Source organism: Liolophura sinensis, chromosome 7, assembly GCF_032854445.1.
Source record: "Liolophura sinensis isolate JHLJ2023 chromosome 7, CUHK_Ljap_v2, whole genome shotgun sequence".
In the NCBI taxonomy this organism is placed as follows: domain Eukaryota; kingdom Metazoa; phylum Mollusca; class Polyplacophora; order Chitonida; family Chitonidae; genus Liolophura; species Liolophura sinensis.
In genome coordinates, this window is record NC_088301.1 from 20,467,492 (window position 1) to 20,492,609 (window position 25,118).

Consider the following 25,118-nt stretch of genomic DNA (forward strand, 5'->3'; position numbering starts at 1 on the left):
TGGTGGTGGGAACGGTTGAGAGGGGTGTCGGTCGTCGAATGAACTAATTGGGAGAATTCAATTTGACGTAAATTCATCTTGCAGTCACAGCGTATATATGTGCAGATTCCTTGGCTTACGTCCATTGCTGCAAATGTATATTTAAAAATCAATATGTATGGCAGTTGCCATGAGTGAAGACATATTTTAGAGTTAAAGTTATATACGCAAATCTAGCACCTATGATTCAGAATTTGGCCATAACATGGGCAGTTTTACTAGTTTTGGGGAAAAATCGATATAAATCTAATAATTTATGCAATGCTAAACTAATTTTTGTATTCAAATAATTGTGAATACAGTCCCATTTACTGGAGAACACAAAACATGCTATGTGCATATCCGGCATCACTGTTGATCATGAAAGTGCACTGAGAGCTATGTCAGTCTTTCGTCATGTACATGCAACAGACAAAGTAGGTATTGTCAGAGCACGTGGACACAACTGCAGCTGTATAGACATATTGTTCAATTACCCTCCAGTTTGGTGTGTCAAACTCTGGAATAATCCTCACAAACGGTAAGCCTTTAATGTACTGCAACTTCTGTCTGTTCTGATCGTTGCGGAACATCATACGGGGTTTGGATGATAGTTCAGAGCGAAGCTGGGCCACAGTTGGAGATGGATTAAGTAGAATACTGTGCCCATTTTTCCGTGCATGTTTACGGGCTGCAGATAGGACACAGTTACGCTCTACTAGTTGCATGAAACGTATCATTATATTTTCAGCCCATCTGAGCCAGCCTTGGACAACAATAAAACTGGCTTCGGGTGACGTAAGTGTGCTCTCTAGCCCGTTAATTTGCTCAACTATAGCGTTCCATTTTCTGCCCCACCTGCCCAGCTTTAATTTTTCACCCGACTATCTCGTTAGAGCATTTTGTAATGCAGGGATATCTAGTATCAGTCATCGGAACTCGCATACATATAGTGATAGTCCATGAAATGGGTGACGTCGGCCTTGTCGTTTTTTCACGACAGTGACTTTCAGAACCGGATTAGATGTCGGCTGAGGACATATTACACACACTAACGAAACACTTAGAGATATTAGAAATATCAGACACTCCTGTCATTTCTATCAAACGCTCTTTACTTGCCGTAGAGGTGACTGCCTCCGGTGTTGTTATTGCAGTAGCGTCTTTGTTCTGAGAGTTGTCTACAGTCCAAAAATAGTGCTCCGGATCAGGAAGGATACGATTGTATCTGAAGACAAAGGTCAGCCCTACAGCTCGCTCCGCCGTTATTTTACCCCACTACTCAACTCTCCATAAATTAAACTTCGCAGACCACATGATGACCCTGTCTGTGTCCTAGTGGTTAAAGCGTCAAGCTCAAATTCGGAAGGCCTGAGATTAAGCCTAAATCTGGTCGTACCAAAGACTTTAAAATGGTACCTGCTGCTGCTCAGTACTCAGAGCTTAGAGTAAGGAACGAGAACTGGTTGGCATGGTGTCAGTAATAGCGTGACTGGGTGAGGTGTCATGTCTGGTGTCTTGAGCATGATATCACACAGGCGGCAACACTTTGGCGGTAATCATCCTGCTACAAGAAGACACAGTATATGTACATAAACTAGAGGGCTCTTCGTCGTCATGTGACGCTAAAACACACGCATAGCATAATTATGATGTACACACCACAAAGTCACGTTTGTCAAGATCGTTTATTCAATAAATGACAGTAGAACCTAACTATACATTTATTGTGTTGTCTCTGACAAATTTTAACACGTACTTATATGTGATTTAAACCACTTTAAAATGTCATTTAACTAGAACACACACTAATCCATTAGACAGGTATACTGTTGCTGTTTACGTAATCAAAACCATGACAAAGCAATTAAGGTATACGCACATGCTGTCTGTCATTACAAAACTCGAAATATGTATACCTTTGGATAAAGGTGAATAACACAAGACAAAGTTGAATAACATTGAATAAATAGGAATACATTGTACACACGCAAGTTACATCCCGAGAGTGCATACATTCTTCAGTGATCACATAAACTTCACCAATCGGATTCCGTCTTTTAAACATCGATGGCAATGGAATCCCATAATGTTGATAGTGGCATCTGCACGTTACCTATATCATCTCGACAGAACAAGCTGGAAATGATGGAGACAGAGTCATGAAGTACAATGAAACAGGATCTTAATTCTTCAAACCGATATTGAGAACTTAGTATATAAGCAGATTATTCAAATTCGTGTGTCGCCCGTGTGATCAGGCACAAAAAATCATCCAACACATTGTAACTGTAGTTAGATTTTTACCAAATGCCACTCTTGAAGGTAAAACATTACACCCATGTTTTGTGGCGATTTCTGCCACAATTTTCTATGAACTGTTATCGTTTAATAAAGCATACCTTTGATTTCTTTCGAGCATCAGTCTTTTCTGTCAAACACATATTTATTCTGTCACACACCTTTACTCTCTGTTTGCTCACCTGTTATTTCTGTCAAACGGATTTCTGTCCAAACACTTTCATTTTCTTACAAAAGGGGTTTTGTCAACCACACTTTTTCTGTCAGCAACCTTTCGTTTCCGGTAAATTTCCAAAGTTTCTTCCATGGATTTCTGCCAAATACCATTGCTTCTTGTCAAACGCAACTGCTTCTGCCACGAATTTCTGTCAATTACCACTGCTTCTTGTCAAACATAACTACCTCTACAACGCTTTTTTTGTAATTACCACTGCGTCTCGTCAAACAGAACTGCTTCTACCCTAGATTTCTGTCAGTATCACCGCTTTTTGTCAAACATAAATGCTTCTACCACGGATTTCTGTCAAACAGCACTGCCTCATGTCAAACACAAGTGCTTCTACCACGGAATTTTGTCTATTACCACTGGTTCTTGATTAAAAAAAAAATCTGCTTCCAGCATTGATTTCTGTCAAATGCCGCTGTTTATTGTCAAACATAACAGCTTCTACATCGGATTTTTGTAATTCCCAATGCACCATAATTTTTTGGTAATTACTAATGCTTCCTGTCAAACATGTCTGCTCCTGCCATGGATTTCTGTTAAATACCACTGGTTCTTGTCAGACATAGCTGCTGCTAACACAGAGTTTTGTTAATTACCACTGCACCATGGATTTTTTTTCTAATTATCGGTATTGTCAAACACAGCTGTTTCCAGCACGGATTTTTGTTAATTATCACTGCTTCATGTCAAACACAGCTGCTTCTACGACGGAGTTTTGTTACATACCACCGTTTTGAATGAAACATAAAGGCTTCTACCAGGGAGCTTTGTTAATTATCACTGCTTCTTGAGTAAACACTACTGCTTCTATTGCGGATTTATTTTCTAATTACCACTGCTTCTTGTCAGACACAAGTGCTTCTACCACTGAGTTTTGTTAATTACCACTGCTTCTATTGCGGATTTATTTTCTAATTACCACTGCTTCTTGTCACACACAACTGCTTCTACCACGGAGTGTTGTTAATTACCACTGCTTCTATTGCGGATTTATTTTCTAATTACCACTGCTTCTTGTAACACACAACTGCTTCTACCACGGAGTTTTGTTAATTACCACAGCTTCTATTGCGGAGTTATTTTCTAATTACCACTGCTTCTTGTCACACACAACTGCTTCTACCACGGAGTGTTGTTAATTACCACTGCTTCTATTGCGGATTTATTTTCTTAATACCACTGCTTCTTGTCACACACAACTGCTTCTACCACGGAGTTCTGTTAATTACCACTGCTTCTATTGCGGATTTATTTTCTTAATACCACTGCTTCTTGTCACACACAACTGCTTCTACCACGGAGTTCTGTTAATTACCACTGCTTCTATTGCGGATTTATTCTCTAATTACCACTGCTTTTTGTCAAAATAACTGATTCCGTCACGGCATTTTGTTAATTACCACAGAGTCTTGGCAAACACTGATACTTCTACCGCGGATTTTTTTTCTAGTTACCGCTGCTTCTTGTCACACACAACTGCTTCTACCACAGAGTTTTATTACTGATCAATCCACTTTTCCCGTTAATCTCCCGTTAAAATATGACAATAGTCTATGAACTACCAGTGCTCAGTTAATTAAAACAGTTGTCTGTTAATTACCAAGACTGTATGTGAAATACAAGTTGATAATTTCTCTCTCTCTCCACTGTTTTTTTATAATTATCAGGACTCTCTGTCCAGTATTACTGTTTTTTGTTAATTACTACTGCCCTTCAGCCATTTCTGTTTTCTCAAAGACCTCTGCCATCAGTCATTTGCCCCTGTTTATAGCGCGTTTATGTCTAAAGCCAGGATATCTTGTCGGACATCAACATTTTACTACAAACACTAACGTTTTCTGTGAAACGACTCTCACTCTTTGTTTTCAAACGCCACCAAGCGTATCTACACTTATCAAAACCTAACACTATGTCATGATTTATTACACTACCCAATATATCATGCTTTACTATTACCAACAAGTGGAAATGATGTATGGTAATACTACCCAATATATCATTCTTTACTATTACCAACAAGTGGAAATGATGTATGGTAATTCTTGAATAGGAAAACCTTTACCTGTGTGGAATACCGCTCTGGCCCAGCTTTTCCTTAGCATCTCTGTGCTGGTCCGAGTTTGTAACCTTCATGTAGAAAACCTCTGATATACGATGTCTGATAATCAGATCAGCACATTTTGGGCACGGGTTGAGGGTGATAAATATTTTGCACCCTTCCAGGCTGGCTGTTCTATTGCGGATTGCATGATCTTCGGCATGAAGACCTGAAACATAAAAACCCGATGAATGCTGAAGAAAATAATTAATTTATTAGATTGCTATTTTATTTAGTTATATCATGGGTGTTCTGTAGGAGTCAGGAACAAAGCAACTGTGAGGGAGAATCACACACGACAATCGTGTATTATATAGAGGCTTGCATGGTGTAGAGAGGCGTGCATGGCACAGAGAGGCGTGCATGGTGCAGAGAGGCGTGCATAGTATACGAGGCGTGCATGGTACAGAAAGGTGTGCATGATGCAGAGAGGTGAGCATGGTACATAGAGGAGTGCATGGTGTAGAGAGGCCTGCATTGTACAGAGAGGCGTGCATGGTGCAGTGTGGCGTGCATGGTACAGAAAAGTTTGCATGGTGCAGAGAGGCGTACATTGTGCAGAGAGGCGTACATGGTGCTTTCAGGCCTGCATGGTAAAGAGTCGTGTACGGTGCAGAAGGGCGTGCATGGTGCAGAGAGGCGTGCATTGCACACGAGGCGTGCATGGTACATGAGTCGTGCATGGTACATAGAGGCGTGCATAGTACAGAGAGGCATGCATAGTACAGACAGGCGTGCATGGTGCAGTGTGGCGTGCATGGTGCAGAAAAGTATGCATGGTACAGAGAGGCTTGCATGGTGCAGAGGTGGGCGTGCATGGTGAAGAGAGGGGTGCATGGTACAGAGAGTCGCACATGGTACACGAGGCGTGCATAGTACATAGAGGCGTGCATGGTGCAGTGAGGTGTGGATAGTACAGAGAGGTATGCATGGTATAGAGAGGCGTGGGTGGTGCAGAGAGGCGCACATGGTGCATTCAGGCCTGCATGGTGCAGTAAGACGTGCATGAAACATTGATGCCTGCATGGTGCGGAGAGAGGTGCATTGAGCAGAGAGTCGGGCATGGTACAGAGGGGCGTGCGTGGTATAGAGAGGCGTGGGTGGTGCAGAGAGGCGTACATGGTCCTTTCAGGCCTACGTGGTGCAATAAGACGTGCATAAAGCATTCAGACGTGCATGGTGCAGAGAGGCGTGCATGGTATAGAGAGGCGTGTATGGCACAGAGAAGCGTGCATGGTACAGAGAGGCAAATGAGACATGCACTGTACAGTACTTGGCGATCCTAACAATATACACTACGCGTAACATGCGCCCATTCTGCAAGCATCTTGATCGGATGTGGGACGGATTCTACAGATGATGTAAGTTCTCTCCAAAATCTGTGCTAATATTATTTATTTATCTCATTGGTATTTTACGCAGTACTCAAGAATATTTCACTTATACGACGGCGGCCAGCAATATGGTGGGAGGAAACCGGCAGAGCTCGGCGAAAACCCACAACCATCCGCAGGTGGATGACAGACCTTCCCACGCACGGCCGGAGAGGAAGCCAGCATAAGCTGGACTTGAACTTACAGCGACCGCATTGGTGAGAGACTCCTGGGTCATTACGCTCGCTAGCGCGCTAACCAAATGAGCCACGGAGGCCCCTACTGATATTATAAATTAGCCATTCGTGGTACATTATATTCGCCATCCATGTTACATTATCATGAGTAAGTTCTGTTATAACTATGCATTATAATTGGCACTTAAATTTACTTACTCAAAAAATTTTGCACTGAAGAAAATCGTGTAGTGTGCATGTAGGTTATGGTTTTGCATTTACCGAATAATTGCGGAAACAGTCAAAACTCGATCTGCGTATTATCATGATTATGTGTGAATTGGTAACCTCACCGGGAGCTAGACCGTCTGTGAATACTTTTTTGTTATTCCGAGAAAACAAACAAGGTTCGTGTCGAACAACGCGGCATTTATTATAAATTAGATGAGGTTATGTGTGAATGTTAGTGCATGTCGTAAAACCCTGTGCTGATGATAGTCGCATCTTCCGCCCATCCTCCGCTCATCCTACGCCGATGGTACACCCATCTTGGCTGTATGATCTGCGTATGATGTGAACATCTTGCTGTGATATTACGCCCTGCCTTCGCGGATACTCCGACCCACATCCGTGCCAGATATATCGGTAAGATCGAGCAGTACTGTGCAATGAGGCGTATATCGTACAGTGAGGCGTCTATGGTACAGTAAGGCGTACATGGCACAGTGAAGGCATGATACAGTACGCAGCACCGTGCGTACATGATAAAATGTGACGGGTATTGTACCACGAGGCGTGCACTGTAAAACGAGTCGTGCATGGTACAACGAGGTGTGCATGGTACTGTAATAGTAACACGTGCGTGGTTTGTTGAGACGTGCGTAGTGCATTGAGCACAGTACAGTGAGGCGTCCACCGCACAATGAGGTGTCCATGATACAGTGAGGCGCGGATGGCGTAATGAGATGTGGACGGTGCCGTGAGACGTGCATGGTACGGTAAGGCGGCCATATTACAGTGAGACATGGTACAGTTAGGCGTACGTGGTAAAGTAAGGTGTACATGGTACAGATAGGCGTGCATGGTACAGATAAGCGTACATGACACAGTGAGACGTGGATGGTACAGTTAGGTGTGCATGGTAAAGTGAGGTGTACATGGTACAGATAGACGTGCATGGTATGGATAGGCGTACATGGTACAGATAGGCGTGCATAGTACAGATAGACCTACATGACACAGTGAGACATAGATGGTACAATGAGGTGTCCATATTACAGTGAGGAAAACATGATACAGCAAGGCGCACGTGGTTCATTGTGAGAATGAAACATCAAGTCTGTGGTTACCGTATCTGCCTTCTTTTCTCAAATTAATGGTACACTCTTCGCATGTACACGACCTGCCCGACTGCTTTGAGAAACTCCTAGTCGATAATGCTATACCATTAGTTTTGCCATCCCTCGTATTCTTACCTGTCCATATGTCGTTGTAGCCAACACCCACGATCTGGTTTTGCTCGTTTACAATACAAGCTCCAACCTGTAAAAAGCAACGATGTATACTTAACAGTGAACACAGGAACTGTTCAGATTCAATTTGAAACAACAGAAACATGACACAGTGCTATTTCTTTAGGCCTACGTTCCGTGATTAATATACCTGTTGACTCATCTGATATTTATGTTTCTATGCCTCACTACTTCATGTAGAGTGTTACCATATGCATTCTGTTGAAACCAGAGCATATTGTGCAGAAACGAGCAGACTTCACTCACCGGTGTCCGATTTATTAGACAAGGTGCCATCCTCATAAATACGCGGCGGTTCAGATCTACATTAGAGTTTTGAATCGACATTTTACACAGTTTTGTTAATATATTTAGCGACAACAAATGCATTCTTTTTGTGAACATCTTTAATATGGAATCTTGCCTTTTTGTCAAAGCGTATCTGTTGTATCGAATAGGAAGGATAACACAGGCCTATAACAGTGCCCAAATTTAACACATTTTGTCATGGTTACACGTACTAGTGGACAAGAGTTGTATACAACAGGTATGTGAGAATAATTTGTTTCACAATGTTTACTCTTTTAACACACGAATATTTATTTTTACTTTTTTTGATTGGTATTTTACGTCATATTCAAGAATATTTCACTTATACGACAACGGCCAGCATTGTGGTGGGCAGAAACAAGGTAGTCTTGAACTCGCAGCGACAGCATTGGTGACAGGCTACTACATGGTTGCGAGACCCTATAAATATACAATCAGTACACCTACATGTATAGATACAAACCACACCTTTGTGTTTGGAGCTCTGCTGCAACTTGAAAACAGACGAGCGACAGTCATAAAGTAAGGTTTCAATTCTGAAAAAGACGTCAAATAAAATGTAGAATACATATGTTCCATCAGCATTTAAAAATGGCATGTCTCATACCATTCACGTCGATGCTTTGCGGTTATCAAACCCTAAAGGTCCTTTCACCCTGTACACTCACACAGTTGTAATCTTTGTACCGCAAAGAAACCACTCAATGAGCTAAAACAAAGGTTCCTTCACCCTAAATACTCACACAGTTGAAAATCTTGTACTGTAGAGTAACCACTCAGTATACTGAACACAAAGGTCCCTTCACCCGAAATACTCACACAGTTGTAAAGCTCCTACTGTAAATAACCACTCAGTATACTGAACACAAACGTCCCTTCAACCTCAATACCCACACAGTTGTAGAGGTTGTACTGTAGAGTAACCACTCAGTATACTGAACACAAAGGTCCCTTCACCCTCAATACCCACACAGTTGTAGAGGTTGTACTGTAGAGTAACCATTCAGTATACTAAACCCAAAAATCCCTTTACCCTAAATACACACACAGTTGTAAATCTTGTACTGTGGGTTAACCCCTCAGTATACTGAACACAATGGTCATTTCACTTTGAACACTTACACAGTTGTAAAGCTTGTACTGTAGAGTAACCACTCAGTATACTTAACACAATGGTCCCTTCATCCTAAATACTCACACAGTTATAAATCTTGTACTGTAGAGTAACCACTCAGTATACTGAACACAAATGTCCCTTCACCCCAATATACTTACACAGTTGTAAAGCTTTATTGCAGGGTATCCACTCAGTGTACTGAACACAATGGTCCCTTCACCCGAAATACCCGCACAGTTGTAAAGCTTGTACTGTAGAGTAACCACTCAGTATACTGAACACAAAGGTCCCTTCACCCTAAATACTCACATAGTTGTAAAGCTTGTACTGCAGAGTAACCACGAAGTACACTGAACACAATGGTCCCTTCATCCTAAATACTCACACAGTTATAAATCTTGTACTGTAGAGTAACCACTCACTGTACTGAACACAAATGTCCCTTCACCCCAATATACTTACACAGTTGTAAAGCTTTATTGCAGGGTATCCACTCAGTGTACTGAACACAATGGTCCCTTCACCCTAAATACCCACACAGTGGTAAAGCTTGTACTGTAGAGTAACCGCTCAGTATACTGAACACAAAGGTCCCTTCACCCAAAATACTCACACAGTCGTAAAGCTTGTACTGTAAAGTAACCACTCAGTATAATGAACACAAAGTCCCTTCACCCTAAATACTCACACAGCTGTAAAGCTTGTACTGTAGAGTAACCGCTCAGTGTACTGAACACAATGGTCCCTTCACCCTAAATACTCACACAGTGGTAAATCTTGTACTGTAGAGTAACCACTCAGTAAACTGAACATAAAGGTCCCTTCACCCTAAATACTCACACAGTTGTAAAGCTTGTACTGCAGAGTAACCACTAAGTGTACTGAACACAATGGTCCCTTCACCCTCAATACCCACACAGTTGTAAAGCTTGTACTGTAGAGTAACCACGAAGTATACTGAATACAAAGGTTCCTTCACCCAAAATACTTACACAGTTGTAAATCTTGTACTGTAGAGTAAGCACTCAGCATACTGAACACAAAGGTCCCTTCACCCCCAAATACCCACACAGCTGTAAATCTTGTACTGCAGAGTAACCACTCAGTATACTGAACACAAAGGTCCTTTCACACCAAATACCCACACAGTTTTAAAGCTTGTACTGTAGAGTAACCGCTCAGTATACTGAACACAAAGGTTCCTTCACCCAAAATACTTACACAGTTGTAAATCTTGTAATGTAGAGTAACCACTCAGCATACTGAACACAAAGGTCCCTTTACCCCCAAATACCCACACAGCTGTAAATCTTGTACTGCAGAGAAACCAATCAGTGTACTGAACACAAAGGTTCCTCCACCCTAAATACTCACACAGTTGTAAAACTTGTACTGTAGAGTAACCACTTAGTATACTGAACACAAATGTCCGTTTACCCGAAATACCCATACAGTTGTAAAGCTTGTACTGTAAAGTAACCACTCAGTATCCTGAACACAAAGGTCCCTTCACTTTAAATACCCGCACAGTTATAAAGCTTGTACTGCAGAGTAACCAGTCAGTATACTGAACACAAAAGTTCCTTTACCCTAAATACTCACACAGTTGTAAAGCTTGTACTGCAAAGTAACCATTCAGTATACTGAACACAAAGGTCCCTTCACCCTAAATACCCACACAGTCGTAAAGCTTGTACTGCAGAGTAACCAGTCAGTATACGGAACACAAAGATCCATATTCCCTGTACACTCACACAGTTATAAAGCTTGTACTGCTCAGTATACCGAACACAAAGGTCCATATTCCCTATACACTGACACAGGTGTAAATTTTGTACTGTAGCTAAGTATACTGAACATAAAGGTCCTTTCACCACAGCTTTGAAAGTAAACTTTTTGGTTTTACGTCGTAATTTCTAATCAGTCATATGACAAAAAAGGGCCATTCGGTGTGTGTCCATATATTGTGTCTTATTGTGACGGGGCGAGTCCATACCACCAAAATGCTGCCACCACTGAAGAATCATGCCGAAGACACCAGACATGACACCCGATCAAGTCACATTGACACCGGGTCAACCAACTATGTTGCCTTGATGCAACCTCTCAGTTCTCAGCGCAGCAACAATTACCATTTTAGTGTTTGGTACCAGAAACGAGTTTCATCCCAGGTTTTCCGCATGTGAACTCAATGTCCATTTGCCAACTATCACTCTGTCGTCGCTGCTCTGCCTTTAATCTCTACGCTGTCGTACTTTATATTCTATTCTCTTATAAACCAGGATTCTGCTGGTGGAATAAACATCCCCCAGGCCTGGTCCTTTCGCGTTGTTTTGATGTTCTGGTATGTTTACCGTGATGACAACACAGGATTTTGAGTAATTCTAGACGCGTGAGTCTAATATATACCTATTTAAAGGCACTGAATTTTGTTTACATAATTCGGCTTAAGTCATGGTGCTAGGAATGGGTAAATTGCTACTATTCGATCATTTACATGAGCAGTTATAATAAAATCCTGACTGAGATAAGCTGACAGGACGCTATATTTTACTGGTTACGTGTGCCCATTTGCTATCACACCGTCGTTGCTGCTCTAGTTTTTGATGTAGCTCTTTGTGATGTAGCTGTTTATATTCTATTTCAAACAATCTTGGTACACACATAACAGATGAATGTATATAGCAGCCTTTACCAAACTCTCGGTTTATTTTAAATCTACATGCATGGAGTGTAGAGTCATGTAAACACGGATCATACATGTGCAGCCACCTTAGTTCGTCTAATGAAGTCGACGATAAGCCTGGATCTAGAAGTCCTCTACATGCCAGTACGCCTCATAGAGTCACCCATATAGATACGGATCATGTAGTCACCTAACTGAGGTTAAGTAAGTGCCAGCAAAACAGTCGTCACCTGAAAATTTGCTTTTCCCGACCCACGCTACACCAACCATTGCCAGATAATATGACTGTCCCACAGAACATGCATGTGTATGGCTGCTCGACTTACACCCAGTTTAGGATTACCGAACTACACTAGCTGGGTTGAACAGCCATTATGACGAATGTTTGCACACATGATTCATCACGGTTAGCGAGGCCCCAAAATTGCAGCTTCCTTGCCATATACATACGGTTGACCAGTGGGACCAGCGTAAGCTGGTAGAATATATACCTTCAAACGTAGCTTCTTGAACTTCCGTGCTTTCAGCAGATTTTGAACCAGATGATCCTGACAGGCTGGGCGCAGAATGTCGGGTGTTCTCACTCATGTTTGCGAACAGGGCTTTCTACTGCTCCGGCGTCTGATGTAACATATCAGTATATATATATATATTTAGCTTTTTAACCCTCAGATATCGTGAAATGTATTTTTGTTCTTCCCGCGTCAGCCGGGATTCTGATGGTAAATTAAGCATACAGAGACCTTGTTCCGGTGTCATAAGATTGTTTGTTAAATAAATGTGATGATAACACACCATTCCTTTTGGATTTCTAATAAATTGCAATTTACAACATTTTACCTAACTGTATTTACGCCATGACGATAGGCGTCATGTTTTAGTGTTTCATGTTCAACACTAAGATTTCGGGGAAGAAAATGAAAAATTACATCCATACTCATCAAGATAGAGATGTTCGAAAACAAGAATTATACCGCATATCAGATTTTGCTATCGAGCTTAATTCCCACGTTAAGTATTGGATTGGAGGATGAGGCGCTGCTATCAACCACCTATCTACCCACCCATCTACCCACCCACAAATTACTTCTTGTGTGAATTCATTTTGGGGTAGAATGGAACAGGGTAGAGCGAGTTACACGACAAATAGCGGTGTCAAACGATTAAACCACCGATTAAACCACGGGGATAACCAATCAAGATCCGCAGGTTACACGTGCATGCACGAGCGGAGAAGAAGCTAGTATGAGCTGAATTTGAGCTCACAGCGATAGAATTGGTGACAGACGCCAGTGTCGTTTCCCTGGGTTAGCACCATAACCATGAGGGCACGGAGTCCGTGTATATGACCAACCTGGTATATAACTTTGAAGTAGTAGATTAAACTATAGGGTAAAATGCAAATCCTTGTTCCATACAACTTAACTTACCTTACAACGTGCTGCACTAGGCTGTAATGATCTTCACTTTATCGCCCGGTGTTACAATGTGCAAGATAGCCGGCTTCATCTGTCAATATTTCCATTGAGTCTAAAGATGTGAGTCATCAAAGTCCCATTCATTTTAAAGCAAAGCAAAAGTGAAAGTACATGCATCCTGGTATCCATATTGGTGTCAATATTTCCATTGAGTCTAAAGATGTGAGTCATCAAAGTCCCATTCATTTTAAAGCAAAGCAAAAGTGAAAGTACATGCATCCTGGTATCCATATTGGTGACCCAAGCAGCGCGTCGTGAATGTCTAAATAGGTAAGGTATAAGTGTCTCATATATGAACATTTCAAAGCATGAGTCGGTAAAGCGAAAATGAAAGAGTATCGTAGAGGTATTTATAGGGTTTTCTATATTGATCGCCTTATTGATCACCTCTCTGTATATGTTAGCTACAACCCGGTGTGTCAGTATAATGTGACTGGGTGGGGTGCCACATCTGGTGTATTCGGCATAATACATTAGTGGCGGCAGCTCTTTGGTAGCATGGACACGCCCTGCCACAAGAAGACACAATATATGTACACGTACCTAATGATTCCTCGTCATCATTTGACTGACAAATTGTTAAATACGGCGTTAAACGACAAGCATGCATACATTCATATAATACCTACACATATATTTGCGAAAAGAACATTGTTTGCCTCTTGATAAAGCTTGTCTTACAGAATTTCGCATTATACGGGATGGTGGTTGCATAACAAAACAGAACGTAAGCGATTCACTGCACTGAATTTTTGTTACCATGGTAATGTAACTTCCTGGTTGAAAGTGCAAATTTCAAAATCCCGGCACCACTCTGTAAATACTAAAATCAGAAGTATAAAACTTGTTCAAAGCACCCATGAAAGTTATATGGCCATGAAAAAGATGGCTGCTTAGCAATAACCCACCAAAAATCCACTCGCGTTAAAAAGAACGCCAAGTTTTCGTTAAAGCGACTCACTTTGGTTTTAACTTAATGAATGAAGATCAACGTTAACCAGAAATTGATCTTTACTGAAACTTTCATGTGGTCTTACGTGCTCTCAGACTGTAGTTTTGATTAACGTTGGTCATCATATGTAAAGCATAAACTTTATAATATGATCAGTTGTGTCGTATTTTAGCAAGTTTAGAATCCGTATGTCTGCCACAGTCTCTCAAGCATTCTTCAATGTACAGTGAACTACATGTAACGAAGTAAATGTTTAGAACAGGTTGTACTTCGAGGAATAGTTAGGGCCTTTGTCGTTTCTTTTTGCTTTCTTTGGGCACATACTTTGGTGTGGGGAAGGATATACTCCGTCTCCCATTAAAGCGTTATCATGAATTAGAATGGATAGGCTATGGTATTAAGTAAGGTTTGGAAAATATAGCGAAATCATATGTGAATCCCCGTTGTGAGCACATGTGATTCTGTATCTGTCAATAAAGTTAACATGTCATGTGCAGCGGAAGTATGAGGCTGAAAGTTACATTTGTTATATATGTATTTAATTGAATGGTGCATAACTGCGTGCTCAAGACTAACGTAAAAGAAAATTCTGGATGATTTGATCGTAAACATGTTTACAACACTGATATGTATTTTCCGAATGTACACCCTATGTACAATGACACTAAACTCATAAACACTGAAGCATCGAGAACGCTCGACTGAATTACAGTGCAGGCAATAACGAAAATAAAAGGGGAAAATGTAAGTTAGACAATGAAAAAAGAAAACAAAATATAATACAATGTTTAGGGGGGTTCGTAACACTTCCCTCCTCCCAAAGAAAACATAACTGTACATAAGTACAATGATCTTTACAATCACTAAATATAACGCATATATACAATAATGACAAAATGATGTTATAAGGAATATATATGTATATACACAAGTGTTAGTCAAGCTCTCGATAGCATGCCAGTCACAATTCTATCCTTACCGGCAATATGTGCAATTTGCAAAGCATAAGGCTGTAAGGTCAGTCACCATGGCAATAATCTCTGATTTTTGTTCTCAAACTTCTCTAAGAACACCAACGGGCTGTGATCAGTGTACACAGTGGCATTACCAGAACAGCTGGTCAAATACACTTCGAAATTCTGTACAGCCATCACAAGGCCTAATACCTCCTTATCTTTGGTGGAATAATTCTTTCTGAACAGCTTTTTCGAGTGTCAAATCTGGGTCTCTACAGGGTCGTTCAGGGACAGTGTTATCAGGAATTCCCTTGATGTGGCCAGGACCGTTCACGGACGATGTTACCAGGTATTCCCTGATCTCGCCAGGGTCGTTCATGGGCGATGTTATCAGGTATTCCCCTGATCTCGGGGCCTCCGTGGCTCAGTTGGTTAGCACGCTAGCACAGCGTAATGACCCAGGAGTCTCTCACCAATGCGGTCGCTGTGAGTTCAAGTCCAGCTCACGCTGGCTTCCTCTCCGGCCGTACATGAGAAGGTCTGACAGCAACCTGCAGATGGTCGTGGGTTTCCCACGGACTCTGCCCAGTTTCCACCCACCATAATGCTGGCCGCCGTCGTATAAGTAATATATTCTTGAGTACGGCGTAAAACACCAATCAAATTCCCTGACCACGACAGGGTCGTTCACAGACGGTGTTATCAGATATTCCCCTGATCTCGCTAGGGTCGTTCACGGGCGGTGTTATCAGGTATTCCTTTGATTAGTCCGTCTTTGATCGCAGAGTCTGTTAAATCCCCAAATTCACACGATTTGCTGAGTGTGCGGAGACGGGTGATATACTGATCTATGGTTTCATTTAGGTCGTTTCTTCCGTCCAGTACAATACTTATCGAATGTACAGAGTACTGGCTTAAACTTCATGGCGTTTTCAGCGTCGGCGAATGTGAAAGTGTTGTACAGTTCAAGACCAGCATCCCCGACGCCATGCAATAAAATCGATGTTTTCTTTTTTTCGCTCCAGATAAAGCTCAAAGCGTTGTCGGAGTCGCCAACAGTTAACCGAAACGCAGAATACCCTAATACACATATACTTTAGTGCTGAGCCAGCCAAGACAGCACCGCTATTTATGAGATTACACTAACAGTGCATAAGAGACTATTACTGGTTTCTTTGTTCACTCATAAAAAATCCTGCCGTCGTCCTCTAAAAGGAATGTCTTAACACACATATGGTTTCATACTGTAACCTAGTGTTCCCCCATGTTCTGCCACGCTCCCTCCCGCCGTAATGCTGGCCGCCGTCGTATAAGTGAAATATTCTTGAGTACCGGTACGACGTAAAGCACCAATCAAATAAAATAAATAAATATAACCTAGTGGAACAAGCCAACTCAGCACCATTATACATGTACTTAACATCTCTTCGTGATACTGGTCAATACGTCAATATCATACATAGATAACTTTCCAGTGGATGGGTTAGCAATTGGTTAGTTTTCAAACAGCATCACCTGCCCCCGATGAGCCAGCGTTCGCTTCGAGGGTGGGAGATACAGGGTCAATTCTGGGTGAGATCACATCTAAGACTTAAAACAGGAAGTTTTAGCTTCCTCGCTTGGCTTTCAGCATTAAGGGGAAGTGCAACGAACGGATGACCCGTATCAGTATAATGACTAGGGCGGGGCGACTTGCTTGCCTTTGGTAGGTCGCCTCAGTGAAAGCGCTAGATAAAAGGGTGGTGGAAATCCGTCCTGTAACAAGGGCGCACTACACGTACGTGCACTCTAAGGACTCCGTCGTCGTGATACGACTAAAAAATTGTCAAGTACAACGTTAAACCCCAATCATTCACTCACTCAATCACTCCATGGCCTCTTGGAATGTTATACACTTCCTGGGGATGAAGAAGTACGCAAATGGGATATATGATTATGCTAAATTCCCCTGAGGCCTCTGTCTGCGTACAGTGTGAAATCTGCGAAAATTATTTGTTTACCATGTATCTCCAAACAAAAACAAGGACATTTGATATTCATCACCAGGGGACCATCACTATAGCTTCGTGACCTAAAACGCCGGGTTTCTCAGAAGACAGACCTCGGGCGTGATCCTGTTCAGTTGTTGTTTTGTTTTTTGTGGGGTTTCTTTTGGACTACGGCTTAACGCCAGGAGGTCGTCAGGTACACGACATAGGGCGGCAGTTTTCTTCTACTCATACATCTAAACCTAAGCCCCTCTCAAATGCTTCTTTAAGTGGTTTTCTTTTTTTGTACTTTTTTTTTCACTATCTTTTATTGATGTGTAACGCCGGGCTCGTGAATATTTCACGGATGAGGAGACACGGATGATATTCTGACTGCAAATGTCCTCAGAAGAAGCAAAGTATAAAATCTTAATCACAGATTACATGGCAATTCTTCATTCTGACCGAAAATCTCCGCAGCAGAAATGAAGCGTGTTTTCTGTACAGTGTCAACTGGTAGGACATTGTTGGCCAAATTTTGATCAGAATGCGCTGTGTTCACAGTCCTAGCATGAAACACGGCTATAAGTCACAAGTGGGCTCACGTAAAAAACTCCAAAATCTTGATACTTTGTAGTATATACTATGACTGGATTGGGGTGTCAGTGCAAGACATGGGTATTTGACCTACGCTCCAGTGAAGCAGTATTACAAATATGTAATAAAAAAACATATCAGCAAGAGCCTGTTCTTTTCTTTTTTTTCGTAAATCGACGTTAGTTTGCTCCCTTCACGCATGACTGGTTCAGAATCAGATTATTTTTCATAGGCTCATTGCAATGACATAAACGAGGTCAAATACATGCCTAACATCCGTCCTTGTTTAGATATTGAGAAATGAATTTCAAGAAAAGCCCTTGGGTAGGTTACAAGTTAATGAATTCAACAAAACAAATTCAGAGAGGCCATGAAATTATCTCCACTTACCGTAAATGGGTCCTTGCGACAGTGACCATACTTGTGTTAGAAAGCGTTCCACGATGCAAGGAGTAGTCGTGTTTGTCGAAGGGCTTTGTTTCCTAGCTTTCATTGGTTTGTATTATGTGGATGTGTTCTTTGAATCTCTTTATTTGCGACAAGCCGCTATATATTTATCTCCGTCTGTCTGATGATATGTCGGTTGATCGTTCGGTCACACTTTTGTCCTATCTTAACATGTTCCAAATCTTTACATCTTATCTTTTAACATGGTCATATTTATGACACCCTATTTTTAACATCGTCAAATTTCTGTAATTTAACATGGGGTATTCACTTAACAATGGACTTGACCGCGGAGGGTAGGGGTGGGGGGCGGGGAAGGCGATATCGACTATTTACGGGATGTCACAGCGATTGTGAGTTTGGGCTACTCATATTCCGAGTTTTCAGATGTTTAGTGCAATAATTTATTTATTTATTGTCTTGATTGGTGTTTTACGCCGTGCTGAAAAATATTTCACTTGTACGACGGCGGCCCTTTAGTGACTTTGAGACTGGTTTTATACGTCAAACTCCTTTTTCAGCTGATGGAAAAACCTGTCGGTTTGGAGAAGGATGCCAGTATAACTGTAACTGTGCCGGGACCTGTGACCCACAGTCAGGCTGTCACACCAACTGTATTCCGTCCTGGGACGGGCCGAGATGTCAGAGACGTGAGTAGTTAAAAATGTGTACATAAAACGTTTGAAATTGATTACTTAATATGCAATTGAGGATGTTATAGAAAAGGAGATCTCTTGTTCTCGGCAACAAGAAATACTCGAGATTTACTCGTAGTGCGGGTAACCACAACAAGAATTAGCGAGTTTGGAAAACTTGATCCAAAGATTATTTGACCACGAGATGTGAAAATTCCATTTTCGACAACAAAATGTTTTCTGTGTGCACTTGATTTTAACACAGAAAGGGACGAAAAAGCTCCTCACTTTTCTTCTTGGGGCATAAAATTTGCCTTAATGTACAGTTTTTCTGAAGGCCTTGCGCTCAGTTCGGAAATTAAGTAGTCTGCAGTCTTGACATCCATGCATGTTGGGGAAAGAGCCCGAACAATCGCTGTAAACTGGTCAGTTGTTCCCGGTAAGTTCATCGATGACGTCATTTCCGGCGAATTCCGGGCGTTGTCGGAAATATGTATCAAATAAGGATATCTTGCTCATTACCGTACCCTTAAAACCATACTACGTGTGTTTTTGTTTCACGTATCCTTAGGTTTCTATAGCCAAGTTAAATTAATCAAACAGCGCTGTTGGTTTGGAATGCGTAAATGAATGGCTAAAATCTGGCGTCAGTTTGCGCCCAACTGAGCGCTTCACACGTCTCTGAAATATCACCATTTATAAGCCTTCTGGCAGTTTTTGCCTGCCACATGTCGTTGAGCTACCCAGTGTAGAATGTTTAGACAGACTTAAAAGCTTTGCTATCTCGGATACAGTCCTTGTCAGACCATCTTAATTAAGCCCCGATATAGGGTAGTTTTGAATTCGAACTCTTTTGTCGTTAAAGGTAAAAAGTTTCCTCCGAGCTCTGTCCGGTTTCCTCCCATCCCAATAGGTAAACATTCTTGACTTCCGCGTTAAAAAAACAATCAAATGAATAAAATAAATATCGTTTACCTCTAGCGATAAAATACTTTTAACTCGAAACTCCCCTACTGACATGGCTATATACGTAAAGCGTACTACTGACATCACTATCTTCGCAAATGTCTGAGCCTTCTTTCGAGAGAAAACTCTCGTCGATGGATGAACGCATGCATCTAAGACCTTCATCAGATTGGGATATGGGTAAAAATGCGTTTTGGCTGACTACAACTTAAATTCCAGCAAACCAGTTAACGAGTGACCTGGAACAAGCATGTTTGACTGGAGTTTGTGGTGATAAAATAACATCTAGCTAAAGTCAATTAAAAAAATAAAAATTATAGATGTTTAAAAAAAAAAATTTCACTTACACGTCAGTGATAAAGTATGTAGGTAGAGGAAAATATGGAAGCCGACGGCGCTCACTCGCCATCTCGTTATCTCGAGCATATCAAAATGTCATGCACACGCCACTCATAATACAGAGAATTTTTTTAAAAAATGGCACGTTTACGTGGTGAATTTCTACATACACGTGACAAGAAATCTTACATGAACGCCAGGAAACAAGTGGGCCCGAAAGTCTCACCTACATTTCGTGGAGCATCGCTTGCATGCGTGCCTGTTTTGGTCCATACACTTGTAAAAAAGTGAAATTTTAACATTGGCGATATGATTAATGAAAGTTACCGGTTTCTACAGAAAACATTCTGTTAAGGGGAAATGGTTACTGTTTGTCACGTTGACGAGTATAAAATCTGCCTATAGAAAACCGCGATCGCACGTGTAATCTGGTTTGTATAAGCAGTGAACCCGCCCTGGGCAATGCCCTTATGTCTTCTAGCTTTCTCCACCCCATTTCGTGGAATGGCATTGAGAGATAAAGCTGTGGTTACAATCTAAACTTCCCTGTCTGTAAAAATTAATGCATCACATGCTGTATCCTTGCTTTTGTGAATAAATCAGCTTTCAATTGGGCGCATTTCAGCGAATCAACGCTGAATACGGAACTAAGGAATCACATGCAACGATTGCCGTTTTATCTCTTTACTTTTTTTTAAGCTCTTTCAGGCATTCTAACTTGTTATTAACAAGGTGAATCCCCAGATATAATGAGTCCACCGTCCTTCACGATATATACTCAACCTACTATAGACTTGCTTTAGATTGGTTCAGATAAGTAGATGAGTTGTTAGTCGTTATTATTCTTTAACTTTTATTGACTTTCTCGAATTACTCATGAAAATGATATACGAGAAATCAGTAACCATTTCCCCTTAAATGCATGTTGCATTTATGAACTTATCACTTTTCTTCATATTCACCAAATACCATGTACATTTAGATGGTCACAAAACAAATAGCAAAATTTATAGACAATTCAGTACCATGAAATGGAACAATTTGCAATGTCTTGTATAGTCTCTCCATTCAACAAGGCCACACAACAACGAAGAGGGATGTCAATACCTCATCGGCCATGTTAAATATCCATTAATAGGCCTATGTATCAACACACTCTGTATGGTTTACACTATACTGCCCAGTTTCAAACACCGAGTATAGTATGTACTCGTAATATCAATGTACGTCATAAATTACCCTGTCTCAGAAACTTCCATTGTGAATATAACAAGTGGTCACATACATTCGAAGTTTCTAAATATTTTGGAACAATGTATATTTGCGGTGTGAGATCAAAGAGTAAGAATATCTAAGGCATAGTGGTTTATAGTTTTGTCATTATCTTGCTAAAAATTTGTTTCACCCTTTTTCAAAGTCTTTTCAAGAAAAAGAAAACACCACCATGAAGTAAAACTTGACTAGTTATAATAAATATCATTATGTACTGTAAACAAAAGGAGCTTGAATTCTGACATGAGCTTGTGCCCGTGATCATACTGTGACAAGAGATGTTTATCAGCTTGTTACCACTGAAAGGGCAAGACCTGGCTAAAACATATTTCAATCGAAAGCAGGATGCTCAAACTTTCCAAAGAGCATCGTACTTTATCTTTTTAATGAGATTCACCGAATAACATACATAAACAAAATGGGAATACTGCACAAATGGCTGGTGTCAGTCGAGGCGGCCCTTTTAAGAATTTTATACGATCAAAGACGTTGCAAACAGAATGCAGGGCCTAATCTGTGACTACACTCATTCACTCATTCACTCAATGGAGTGACATATGATAGCACAATACTGGATCATTATACGATCAAAGACGTTGCAAACAGAATGCAGGGCCTAATCTGTGACTACACTCATTCACTCAATGGAGTGACATATGATAGCACAATACTGGATCATTATACGATCAAAGACGTTGCAAACAGAATGCAGGGCCTAATCTGTGACTACACTCATTCACTCATTCACTCAATGGAGTGACATATGACAGCACAATACTGGATCATTATACGATCAAAGACGTTGCAAACAGAATGCAGGGCCTAATCTGTGACTACACTCATTCACTCATTCACTCAATGGAGTGACATATGACAGCACAATACTGGATCATTATACGATCAAAGACGTTGCAAACAGAATGCAGGGCCTAATCTGTGACTACACTCATTCACTCATTCACTCAATGGAGTGACATATGACAGCACAACACTGGATCGTTATACATCATTTGGAGATCGTTTACAACGATTTAGTTACGCGTAAACGGGAGGGCCATTTCACAAAGTGTTGTGGGGCAGGTCTTTATCATTTACAGTTGATTTACAAGCCGTGTAATAATATTCAATGATGGTATCACAAATTATATCAGACAGTATCGTACCATATTGACCAAAGCAGCATTCATCTCCACAAATAAATTTTTGTCCTTCATTTTGGCGTTTAGTCAGCAGTTAAAGAGAAGACGGTATCTCACCGAACCACGCTTAAAATTAATTAAAAATCTTATGATATAGTTTTTTCCCCGAATTTCTTACAACTGAAGAATTTAAATTTTGCTCCTTTGTCTTTCTCGCTTACAAGGCATGTGTTTTTTGTTTTGTGTTTTTACTATACAGTAAAATTACTGAAACGTCCCGTTCAAGTTGATGTGCATTCTCTACCGTCCGCGATAACTAGGTCAGCACTGCTCTCATCGTTTATAAACATTTTATTGAGTTCAAAATCAGTATAACTCCTCGGGAGGCTACGACCTGAACCAGGAATACACAAGCCTTGCATCTGCAACTAGACTATTCAAACAGAGTCAGAAATGATTTAGTAGGCCTACTGTATCAACAGTTGAAGCAGTGGAAGAAATATTCTTCATGTATGTACAGATTCCGAGAAAACAATATTTCTCAATTGGGCCTTCATCGCCGAGGTCCACAACTTTAATCTGTTACAGGCAACCGCTTAGACTACTGTAAGCAAAATACCTTAGACGTTAGAGAGCTAGAGTGAAGGTGTGTCAAGACGAAGTTTCACTAAACTTTCAATAGGATGAAAAAAAGTCTACAAAAGTATTTAATACCGGTTTAAGATACTTTGAATGGTATTCCTTCAGAGGACAAAAACAATTGTCGGGTGCTGTCTTTCATTTTAACAGAGCAAAACTAGCTTTAGACAAAATTTGAGATGATTCAAATAACGTATAAAAGGGAATGGGATATAAACGCACATACCTAATGGCTATTAACTTCGTAATGATTGATGGTTTAAATTTTAGAAGCTACTAAAGCAGACTAAGAAAACACACAATGCCTTGAACGAATTGTGTGGCATCAAACTGTTGTGTTTATGCAGGACGGTGTCTTGGTAAGAAACGAACTACAAGAAAAAGAATACGAAGCGAAAACCTTATATCGAGTAATATTAGAAGTCACAATCTCACATTTACCAAACATAGGGGATGGAAAAGAGAGACGACGGTGCTGTTGTAATTTGATCAGCTGATTAAAACTCAACTTCATTCACTTATCTGATTTCATACTAATAACAAGAACGTAACAGATTTCTTTTCCCAACCCAGAACAGTGACAATGAAATATTTGGTGTACATTTCATCTGTACCTTAATGATAGTAACCACTACTGAAGTGGATAGAAGCAGAATACAACCAAGAATGGATGATTATAGCTTAATGTAACGTCAATATAACCAAGAATGAATGATTATGGCTTCATGCCACGTCAATACAACTAAGAATGAATGATTGTGGTTTAATGCCACGTCAGTGCAACCAAGAACGAAAGCTGGTTTCGCGAATATGGTGGCATTGAACAAAGATAGGCTTAAGTGTGTGCCGACAAGAAGTGACAATTTAACTGTACTTTAAAGCGCTAGCATCGCTGAAGACTCTGTCAAGATTTCAACAACAGCACCAACAGCCGATTAACCTGTTCGTCCAAAATATTGGAAGACTATAACGTTTTCATAGTATTCCTACTAGTCAGTCTTGTCAAAATACAAAAGCATAAACTTGCTGCCAATTGGTTTCCAGCCGCTTGGATGATGGGGAACATGGTAATAGATGTCACTCATCCTTTGCACAGCAGCCGGTGTGTGTAGTTCACGTTACATTCGATGACGCAGGTTGTAAATTTCATATCGCGGGGAATTCCCGCAATTACTTCCATAACGGAGAGTGAGCCTATATGTTTATCACGGGCTATACCGAAATGAAGCATGTTGAGGTATCGCCGCTGATGTTATGAGCGTATTTTATAGCAACTATTCATGTGTCCTTTAGCAACCAAGACGCCTATATGGGAAACTGCTGAGTGGAAGGTTGTTGTCTTTGGGGTTGATGTACTTCTAGTTCATAATTGTGTGTGCACTTTGAAATATGCCTTCTTTTACTCTCATGTAATACACTCATATACTGTGTATAAGACGGTACGGATTTTATTTGTTCCTTTAAAAGCAAGTTTCGTGCATCAGTCTTATCCATTCAAACAATGGAGTAAGCCTACGTGGGAAGGTCTCTTCCCATTTTCCTCCCACCATAATGTTGGCCGTTGTTGTGTAAGTGAAATATTCTAGTATATCAAATACATAAATAAATCAAACAATAGGGGCTCATAAGTTTATATCGTGTTCTAAATCACGCTGAGAATGTTACGTTGTTATATTAAATCAAAATTTCAGGACATATCCAGAAGACAAATTCACCCGGGTTTCTAAAAACGGTCATTGTTTCCTTGCTTTATTTTCACAGATAATGTTGCACTCAACCAGCTGACAAAGCAGTCGTCCGACTTGTCGGCTGCGCCCCGGTACAAGTCAAGCGTTGCTGTGGACGACATCTTGGGGCATGACGTGGAAAGTACAACATGTACTCACACCAAATCT

General features: G+C 40.8%; 1 protein-coding gene across 1 annotated transcript in view; it reads right to left on the minus strand.

The window, feature by feature from the left end:
* Positions 1-12,424, minus strand: part of LOC135470719 (receptor-type tyrosine-protein phosphatase alpha-like) — a 54,218-nt gene extending 41,794 nt beyond the window's left edge. Inside the window, exons 1-4 of the mRNA XM_064749755.1 lie at positions 12,287-12,424; positions 7,668-7,734; positions 4,621-4,812; positions 516-709 (exon numbers count right to left, since the gene is read on the minus strand). Of these exons, the coding sequence (XP_064605825.1) occupies positions 516-709; positions 4,621-4,812; positions 7,668-7,734; positions 12,287-12,424 (591 nt within the window). The remainder of the gene's footprint in view (positions 1-515; positions 710-4,620; positions 4,813-7,667; positions 7,735-12,286) is intronic.
* Positions 12,425-25,118: the final 12,694 nt, after the last annotated feature.